The 10,828-nt window shown below is 39.8% G+C and overlaps 3 protein-coding genes across 3 annotated transcripts in view; all 3 read left to right on the top strand.

Moving 5' to 3' along the window:
• The window catches only part of LOC138791484 (protocadherin gamma-C5-like), a 196,689-nt gene that overhangs the window by 24,697 nt on the left and 161,164 nt on the right, over positions 1-10,828 (top strand). The gene's annotated exons all lie outside the window — the stretch shown is intronic.
• Positions 1,695-4,214, top strand: LOC138771062 (protocadherin gamma-C5-like). Its single transcript, XM_069950497.1, has one exon. It carries the CDS (start codon positions 1,764-1,766, stop codon positions 4,212-4,214), a length of 2,451 nt encoding a protein of 816 aa, XP_069806598.1. The 5' UTR covers positions 1,695-1,763.
• Positions 6,486-9,070, top strand: LOC138771052 (protocadherin gamma-C5-like). The gene has a single exon (XM_069950485.1). The coding sequence runs from the start codon at positions 6,602-6,604 to the stop codon at positions 9,068-9,070; it is 2,469 nt and encodes an 822-aa protein (XP_069806586.1). The 5' UTR covers positions 6,486-6,601.

Here is a 10,828-nt window from a genome sequence, read left to right as displayed (position 1 = left end):
CCACTGCAGAAGCTCTACTTGTACCAACCAAATAAACCTTGTGCCCCAATAGGTTTCTGAAAGGCCTCCATTTCTAAGGGGTGAGATACCATTTTGATGGGTTGAGATTGTCTAGGATGTACCCGCCCCCCCACCCAGTGGACACACAATGCAGGCCTTACTGCAGCTACCTACTGTCAGCAACGAACCTTGGAAAAATGTTGATGTTGAAAAAAAATATTTGGTTAAGCGTATACCTACTGGCAATTATGAATTGCAGTTCTTGAAGTTATCCAATAACAACTCAACAGTAAACTTCTAGTCATTGAACAGCCCTGTGGCAGTCTACCTCAGGCTCGGCCACAGTCTCCAAGAGTAGTTCTACAGCATCTCATAAAGGGCTAGTAGTAACTGAACCAAGGCTATCAAAGAACAGACTTGGCAACTGACATCAGCTCTGTAACAGTCTTGGCTTAGCCAGTTTGGTAGCAGCTCTGTAATAACCTCTGAACAGCAGGTGACAGGTTATAGAGGTTGTTCCATAGTTTATTAGCAGCCATTGCACAATCTTTAAAAAGCTGGGTTGGAAGCAACTGATAGCAGCTTTGCAGCAGTCTGTAATAGTAGGGGGTCCCTTCATGGTGGCAAAAGTCGGGCGCTGAATTCAGTCTCACAGTTCTCACTAGTTCCACCACCAGTCTTAAGCCAAACAGGTAAAATCCAGCCAAATTAAAAGCTTATTGACTGACCTGGAGTTCTTGCTTTAGATCCATTTTACATAGCCCGAGCAGGCCCCAACAATAAATACTGATCTTATTGGTTGGATTTATTTAATAAGCCTTCATATATCTCAATTACAGTGCAAGGTGGGCACACAGAAACAATCTCTGTATATTTTTTACAGCCACCTAAAGGGGTACTTCTGAGAAAATATATATATATTTTTTTTTTAAGAATTTTTTTTTATCTCAACTGGTGCAAGAAAGTGATGCAATTTAGTAAATTACTTCTATTTAAAAATCTCACGTCTTCCAGTACTTATCAGCTGCTGAAATCCATCACTTCCGCAGGACATTTCACACTTGCACCTTTCATTACATAATTATCATTAGCAATTCATCAACTGGGATTGACTGTTTTCTTTACTTGTTTGGCCACATAGAAGCTTTTACAGGGTATTTGTTTACAGTTTATACCATTAAAAATATATATTTCTACATAAATAATGTACATTTTACTGGGTTCATATCTTACTATACTACAAAATATTAAAGAAATTTACGTTAATAGTAAGTAAAGATGTCAGTGGTTTCAAAATTGTATATAAGTGTATCTGTAAAAAAAACATTTCATTTTATAAATTTTTAGATTTTTTTTTTTACATCACATACAGTTGGTAACAAAAATAATACAGTTATATAGTTAAATAAAATCCTAGAGTGGATCCTTCAAATGGTTTTACTCTACTTTGCTGCTCTCTTTTTTTGTTGCATTCTCAGTATTGGCCAGTAGAGGGTAGACTTGTCCAGTCCATTATTTCAGTAATACTGTAGAATGTGCTCATGTCAGCTGTGCGCTCTCCTCCCCCTGGCTCAGTGATTCACCCTCCCATCGTTTCTCTCACACAAAGAAGAGCTGCTGCTCCGATGAGAGCCCTGTGGATGTTATTTCTCCCTGGATTTACTGATTTTTTTCTGGGGTAGAACTGTGAATACATCACCCTCATGCATCTTGGATTACACTGGATCTACATGACATCAAATACCAAGAGAATCCTATAAGATATGGACATCAGAGGCTTTTGTCAGTGCTGGAAATGGCAAGTAGTCTGCTGCTTTCTCCTTTGTAGCTGGGGCTGGGTCTCTGGGCAGCTGCGTTATTCTATTGTTGAGGAGTCTGAGCCGGGGACATTGGTAGGAAATGTAGCTCAGGATCTGGGGATAAAACGTGCCGAGCTCTCTCAGCGCAGGATACATCTGAGGTCTGAACAATACCAGAAATATTTCAGTATAAATCAGGGAAATGGAGGGTTGGCTGTGAGGGAGAGGATTGATAGGGAGAGTCTGTGTGGATCTAGTCCCCGCTGTTTACTGCAGATAGAGGTTGTGGCTGAGAATCCTGCAGAGCTTTTCACTCTAGAAATAGAGATTCTGGATATTAATGATAATTCTCCCACATTTTCCTCTAATAATCACATAATAGAAATAACAGAAATATTTGCAGGTCCTGGTGCACGATTTGCCTTAGAGATTGCAAAGGATTTAGATGTCGGTGTGAATGGTGTCAGTCAGTATACACTGAATACAAATCCTTATTTCTCTTTGTCTGTGAAGAATCGTAAGGATGGAACGCTCATCCCTCAGCTGATACTAGAAAAGGTTTTAGATAGAGAAGAAAAAGCAGAACATAACCTGATTCTCACAGCTATAGATGGAGGAGAACCAGCCAGATCAGGGACCTGCAGAATAACAATAGTTGTATTAGATATTAATGATAATCCTCCAGTCTTCAATCAGTCACTATATAAGATCAGTATTAGTGAGAATCTGCCATTGAAGACTGTGATATTAACACTGAATGCATCAGATCAGGATGACGGAGCAAATGGAGAAATTCAGTATTACTTTGATGGTCACACATATGAATCTGCCAGAGAAATGTTTTCTCTAAATGAGCAAAATGGGGAAATTTATATTAGTAAAGTTTTGGATTTTGAAGAACAAAGCTTTTATGAATTGTCTGTTAATGCAGAAGACAAAGGATTTCCCAAATTACAGGGAGACTGTATAGTTCAAGTGGAAATAGAGGATGTGAATGACAATCGCCCTGAAATTACATTTCCCACTGTGGCTAATGATATTCCAGAAAATTCTGTATCTGGTGAAGTTATTGGATTCATTAATGTGAGAGATGAGGATTCTGGGAAAAATGGAGAAATAAAACTGGACTTATCACCAAATGTGCCTTTTAAAATCAAACAGCTCAGAAATCGTTATTCTCTGGTTGTAGATGGGAACCTGGATAGAGAGGAAACCCCCCAATACACTATAGAGCTGACAGCCTCGGATTTAGGGTCTCCTCCTCTATACAGTAAAACAAGCGTCACCCTCAGGGTGTCAGATATTAATGATAATGCTCCAGTGTTCACACAGGCTACTTATAATGCTTTCATTATGGAGAACAGTGACCCGGGGACTCTTCTATGTACAGTATCTGCTACTGACCTAGATGAGGGGGTTAATTCTGATCTGGTCTACTCCATAGTTGAGAGTCAGATTGATGGCTCCTCTGTATCCTCCTTTGTTTACATCCATTCTAATGATGGGAATATATACGCTCAGCGTTCCTTTGACTATGAGCAGATCCAGGTGTTACAGATCACCATAAAGGTAGAAGACTCAGGGTCTCCGCAGTTATCTTCCACTGTTCCCGTCTTTATCTTTATTCTGGATAGAAATGACAATCCCCCCACTCTGCTGTATCCAGAGCACTCTGAGGACCTCATTGTCCAAGAGAGGATCCCAAAGTCTACAAGTGCCGGATACCTGGTGACCAAACTGTCGGCAGTGGATCTGGACTCTGGTCACAATGCCTGGCTGCTCTTTACTCTCATTGACCCCATCAATTATTCATCATTTCAAGTGTCTAAGCACACAGGAGAGGTGAGGACTGTGCGAGGATTACAGGAAAGCGAGAACATGGAGCAACAACTTGTCATCTCTATCAGTGATCAGGGGAATCCTCCATTATCCACCACAGTGACTGTACTGGTCAGTATAGCAGATGAGGTTGTAGTGGAAAGACCCAAATCTGGGGACTTCCTGACCAATTCCAAACCCCCCTCAGATATGACTCTGTATTTAATCATTTCCCTGGTGGCCATCAGCTTAGTGTCACTTGTCACCTTCATGATATTATTGGTGAGATGTCTGAGGAAGGACAGCTATGATTACACTAGTAGTTGTTGTATTCTTGGTGGATCCCAATCCAAACCCTACACAGACCAGTATCAGCCAGCTCTGTACCTGAACACTGACGGGACCTTAAAATACATGGAGGTGAGGATGGTTCCTCCAGGATCCCAAGGGCAGAGTTACCAAACTCATTTACCCCCGGCCCCGGAGCCACAAGATTTCAGTATTGTGCAGCCTTTACATTTCCCTCAGTTAAAGGATTTATGTCAAGACGCCTCATCTGAGGGGGAATCATTGACTGATCCCAACAATGTAAGTTGAAATAACATATGATACTAACCTGTTGACCTGTTTAAATGCAATGAATATGAAATAATAGAATTGTTTTGTACTCATTGCCTCTGATATAAGTTTTGGCTTCTGAAACATGTATGGGTCCCACGGTTCCTTCTGCTTGAACTTACCCAATGACGTCAGTTTCTCATAGGCCTTACATAAGAACATTTTTTTTTTACAAGTAAATAGCAGTGATGATTAATATATTGTATTTTTGACGATAGGATATTTTGCGTATATATATATATATATATATATATATATATATACATAATTTTTTTTATCAGTAAAATTATTCGGTGCATGAATCTTGACAATAGACTCAATTGTCTTTATACTAATGTTTTTATACTACGTAATGTTACTAAGCAACATCAAGATCACCTGTATCAAGGGACTTTTTTTTTGCTGTTGAGCTCTTTTAGTCAAACCTGATTTCTTAGCACTGGTTTTTATTTTTATGTGTTTTCTTTGAAGAACTGGACGTTAAAATAATTTATGATAGTAATATATATTTATTTAGACTGACAATTTGTGTTCTGTATAAAACACCCCCCAGGAGTCGTCTTATTATCTACACATAAGGCTCAGAGTAAAATGTAACACCTCTATTATAAAACTAATGATAGATAGTACAGGAAGACAGCAGGATTCTCCTCCTTCACACAATGAGCCACCAAAGGTCAAAAAACATGCTCATAACACTCTCCTAAAGAAGTCATTGTGGGCATTGCTTATATTTCAGATATACAGTAAATTAATCAGAGGTTAGACCTGTCTATGTCCTATGTCTAGAATACACTCACTGGGGGACATTTATGAATTTTCATACACTAGTAAGAGGGCACAGAATAACCCCTTCCCCTTGGTGTATGCCTGCTGTATCCCCCCCCTCCTCCGATGGGCGGGCAGGGGGGTCTCAGGGTAGGGGGGTTTTCAGCTGATCAAACTGTAGAAGACCACTTGCTGCTTCATGGCTACCTGTTTCAAGTGGGCCCCTATGATATATAACAAGCCACTGTGTGCCGACCACCATCACCACAACACTAGTTGGTGACCTAGTTGGTGGGCAACACCACTGCTGCCAGACCAAGTGTCCTTGACTTTGGGCCCAAATTCCCCAGATACAGAGTAAAGGTGACCTCCCTATTTACAATCCTGAGGCAAATAACACAGGATCCTAGCATGAAATAAAGGTGATGGTGACAGCTAATCTCCTCTTCCTCCCTGCAACCCCCCCCCCCTTTACAGTGATCTATCAGTGATTACATGCATACACAGATCCTTTACATAGTGGTTAATGAGCAATGTCCAAATTAAAGGTTTCTATAGTCCATCAGGCTATTCTACAGCTAAAAGTGTTAGTTGTCTAAAACAGAACACCCCATAATTATGTAAAGAAAATAATGTAAAAAAAAAAAACATCAAAAATTTGAAATCTGTTTTCTACTTATAAATAAATATCAGGTGACACATTTAAAGTCTCAATATACCCCAGCTGGCTTTTTCTTTAACCATTTGTACTATACTGTAACCTTGAGGTAGAAGCAGAAATGTAATATACTCTATAAATAAATGTAGATCTACCAGATTGTCACTCATTTACACAAAAGATTGGTACATGTAATAGAGCCCTCGCACAGGCGTCATGTTTTCAAAGGCAATTTAACCCTAATAACATTTTATTATCTCAGTAACACAGAGAGGTAATTTTCAGGAAAAAATTGAGTTCATACTTTAATATATTTTTATTATGTGTAAAGAAGTTAGAGAAATATGGTTAAACGAAATATGATGGTATTTCATTGCTTTCAATCGCTATATTAATAGGAAACAGCTGATCAGTGGTTTGTTTCTGAATCTGGCTATTTTCAAAATAGATGCTAATGGATCCGATGTTAGAAAATACCCGGAAAAAAAAATATATTTATATATATATATATATATATATATATATATATATATATATATACATATAGCAACTTGTATCCTGCTGAACTAATAAAAAAAAAGTAAAAATACACATCTATTTTTCCTATATTTGTATCCTTTTTTTTTCTATACACTATTTTTGCTGCATTCTCAGTATTGGCCAGTAGAGGGTAGACTTGTCCAGTCCATTATTTCAGTAATACTGGAGAATGTGCTCATGTCAGCTGTGCGCTCTCCTCCCCCTGGCTCAGTGATTCACCCTCCCATCGTTTCTCTCACACAAAGAAGAGCTGCTGCTCCGATGAGAGCCCTGTGGATGTGGATTTGCTACAGCTGGGTTATATTTTTTAGGAATATGGACAGATAAATTCATGACCCTCATGCATCTTGGATTACACTGGATCTACATGACATCAAATACCAAGAGAATCCTATAAGATATGGACATCAGAGGCTTTTGTCAGTGCTGGAAATGGCAAGTAGTCTGCTGCTTTCTCCTTTGTAGCTGGGGCTGGGTCTCTGGGCAGCTGGGTTATTCTATTGTTGAGGAGTCTGAGCCGGGGACATTGGTAGGAAATGTAGCTCAGGATCAGGGGATAAAACGTGCCGAGCTCTCTCAGCGCAGGATACATCTGAGGTCTGAACAATACCAGAAATATTTCAGTATAAATCAGGGAAATGGAGGGTTGGCTGTGAGGGAGAGGATTGATAGGGAGAGTCTGTGTGGATCTAGTCCCCGCTGCTTACTGCAGATAGAGGTTGTGGCTGAGAATCCTGTGGAGCTTTTCACTCTAGAAATAGAGATTCTGGATATTAATGATAATTCTCCCACATTCTCTTCTATTCATCGTATTATAGAGATCACAGAATTAGTAACAAGTCCTGGTACTCAGTTCCCTTTAGAGATTGCAAAGGATTTAGATGTCGGTGTGAATGGTGTCAGTCAGTATACACTGAATACAAATCCTTATTTCTCTTTGTCTGTGAAGAATCGTAAGGATGGAACGCTCATCCCTCAGCTGATACTAGAAAAGGTTTTAGATAGAGAAGAGAAAGCAGAACATAACCTGATTCTCACAGCTATAGATGGAGGAGAACCGGCCAGATCAGGGACCTGCAGAATAACAATAGTTGTATTAGATATTAATGATAATCCTCCAGTCTTCAATCAGTCACTATATAAGATCAGTATTAGGGAGAATCTGCCATTGAAGACTGTGATATTAATACTGAATGCATCAGATCAGGATGACGGAGCAAATGGGGAGATACAGTTTTCCTTTGATGATCACACATCTAAATCTGCTAGAGAAATATTTTCTTTAAATGAAAAAAATGGGGAAATTTATATGGATGGACTGGTGGATTATGAAAATAAGAATTTCTATGAATTATCAATAAAGGCAGAAGACAAAGGATTTCCAAAATTAAGGGGAAACTGTATAGTTCATGTAGAAATAGAGGATGTCAATGATAATCGCCCTGAAATTACATTTACTTCAGTGGCTAAAGACATTCTGGAAAATTCTCCTTATGGAGATGTTGTTGGGCTTATTAATGTGAGAGATGAGGATTCTGGGAGAAATGGAGAGATTAAACTGGACTTGTCACCAAATGTGCCTTTTACAATTAGATCTCTTAAAAACCGCTATGCATTGGTCACAGATGGGAATCTGGATAGAGAGGAAACCCCCCAATACACTATAGAGCTGACAGCCTCGGATTTAGGGTCTCCTCCTCTATACAGTAAAACAAGCGTCACCCTCAGGGTGTCAGATATTAATGATAATGCTCCAGTGTTCACACAGGCTACTTATAATGCTTTCATTATGGAGAACAGTGACCCGGGGACTCTTCTATGTACAGTATCTGCTACTGACCTAGATGAGGGGGTTAATTCTGATCTGGTCTACTCCATAGTGGAGAGTCAGATTGACGGCTCCTCTGTATCCTCCTATGTTTACATCCATTCTAATGATGGGAATATATACGCTCAGCGTTCCTTTGACTATGAGCAGATCCAGGTATTACAGATCACCATAAAGGTAGAAGACTCAGGGTCTCCGCCATTATCTTCCACTGTTCCCGTCTTTATCTTCATTCTGGATAGAAATGACAATCCCCCCACTCTGCTGTATCCAGAGCACTCTGAGGACCTCATTGTCCAAGAGAGGATCCCAAAGTCTACAAGTGCCGGATATCTGGTGACCAAACTGTCGGCAGTGGATCTGGACTCTGGTCACAATGCCTGGCTGCTCTTTACTCTCATTGACCCCATCAATTATTCATCATTTCAAGTGTCTAAACACACAGGAGAGGTGAGGACTGTGCGAGGATTACAGGAAAGCCAGAACATGGAGCAACAACTTGTCATCTCTATCAGTGATCAGGGGAATCCTCCATTATCCACCACAGTGACTGTACTGGTCAGTATAGCAGATGAGGTTGTAGTGGAAAGACCCAAATCTGGGGACTTCCTGACCAATTCCAAACCCCCCTCAGATATGACTCTGTATTTAATCATTTCCCTGGTGGCCATCAGCTTAGTGTCACTGGTCACCTTCATGATATTATTGGTGAGATGTCTGAGGAAGGACAGCTATGATTACACCAGTAGTTGTTGTATTCTTGGTGGATCCCAATCCAAACCCTACACAGACCAGTATCAGCCAGCTCTGTACCTGAACACTGACGGGACCTTAAAATACATGGAGGTGAGGATGGTTCCTCCAGGACCCCAGGGGCAGAGTTACCAAACTAATTTACCCCCAGCCCCGGAGCCACAAGATTTCAGTATTGTGCAGCCTTTACATTTTCCTCAGTTAAAGGATTTATGTCAAGACGCCTCATCTGAGGGGGAATCACTGACTGATCCCAACAATGTAAGTGGAAATAGTATGGTATATTAACTCATCCTGTTTAGATGTAATGAATGTGAAATTATTATTTTGTACTTAAATATTTGAGTTATTTTTATATAATTTTAATATAAAAATGATTAATCTATTGCTGATGCATAGGTTTTGGCTTTTAGAGCTTGTATGGGGCCGTTTGGTTCTTCTGCATTAGGGTCCCCAATGACTTCAGTTTTTGGTAGGCCTATAATAGTACTAAGATGATTATTGTCTTTTTTTCAGGACAGAGAAATTTCAAGTTTTGCCTTTTAGAAGTATATATTAACAGTCATGATAAGTGAATTTTTGTTTTCGAGTATGGGATATTTTTTCAATATAGTTTTTTCTTCCTTTTAGTCTGAAATCAGTAAAATCGCTGAATGATTCTTAAGAATAGTCTTCAGGGTCATTATATTAATTTTCAGCTGTCTTTTGTATACTATGCTATGTCTCTAAGCAGCATCATGATCACCTGTATCAAAGGACATGTTGAGCTGTTACAGACCTAATCAAACCGTACATTTATGTTTATTTTCTTAGTGCAAATACTTGATTTAATTTTGAAGTATTTTGTTTCAAGGACTGGACATTTGAATAATATAGGATATTGATTTGTAGTTATGCTTTTATATAGTCGGTGATTATGATATAACAGTAAAACATTATTCTTCCTTTTTACTAAGGCATAGGTATAGAGGTTGAGAGACCTTGAGGTTAGTGCCATGGCTTATACAATATGCACAGTTATCACACTGACCACTTAGGTTTATAATAGACTGTAGAGAACTCTTTCCAGCAGTTACCTTATTATAATCACAAACTGAACAGAGAAATATAACACATATATTATAAGGCTATGTTCACACTAAGTAAGTGCCGTGGAAATCGCCCGTTGTTACAAGGGCCATGATTCCTGCGGCACTTACGTAGTGCTGCAGCCTGAGGCAATCCCGTACGGAGTGTATACACCTAGGGGGCGATTTACTTATATTAAGCCCCGCCCCTTTTTCGCAGCAGGATTGTCTAAGAGGCGTATGCCTCCAAGTGAATCCGGCCGGGCACCCAAATCCCACACCGGGCGTCAGTGTACCAACTCTGCACCTGCTTCCAGCAGGTGTAGATCTGCATCATGATTTGCGCCTGTGAGCAAGCGTAAATCATGATAAATGAGGCGCGGGAGGAGGCGACGCCTCCTCCCCACCTCATCACACCCCCACAAGCTCCACCAGCCCACCCATCGGTCGAGCAGGGTGTACGGAGAACCCTTTACATAGATGTTATGGGGAAAAAACAGACTACAGGTTCCTATAGTTTATCTGGTTACTTTAAAGCATATATCTAAAAGTGTCAATCATCCAAAACAGGAAGCCTTATAATCACGTACAGGAAATATTGGGGAAAAAAAACTATCTGTGATTAAAAGCTTGGAATCTGGTTTTAACTAATAAAAATAAATCAGGTGACGTTCTGTTTGGCACTTTAATATACACCAGCTGTGTGTTTTTAACCATGTGTTCTGTACTGTATCTTTTTTGGTCTGGAGATAGAAGCAGACTTGGAACTAAGGCTATATTGCACAGGATAAATATCAGCTTTAATAGGCCAGTATCTACCAGTATCTATCTCTCTAATAGATGCAGTGATCAGCTGACACAAGCTATTGTTCATTCATCTGTCAATCAGGATGTCATGGACAGTCAAAAACTCACCAGTCACCTCCAGCACATCTCCCCTGTTCATGTATGCCTCCCCTCACGGTTACCAAAATGTGTA

The sequence above is a fragment of the Dendropsophus ebraccatus genome, chromosome 1, assembly GCF_027789765.1.
Source record: "Dendropsophus ebraccatus isolate aDenEbr1 chromosome 1, aDenEbr1.pat, whole genome shotgun sequence".
NCBI lineage: Eukaryota > Metazoa > Chordata > Amphibia > Anura > Hylidae > Dendropsophus > Dendropsophus ebraccatus.
Note: the sequence above shows the minus strand (reverse complement) of the source record. Positions and strands in the feature narration are given on the sequence as shown.

Bases quoted from the DNA above. Each gene is read 5' to 3' on its own strand.
- LOC138771052 (XM_069950485.1), top strand. From the start codon at position 6,602: ATGGACATCAGAGGCTTTTGTCAGTGCTGGAAATGGCAAGTAGTCTGC.
- LOC138771062 (XM_069950497.1), top strand. From the start codon at position 1,764: ATGGACATCAGAGGCTTTTGTCAGTGCTGGAAATGGCAAGTAGTCTGC.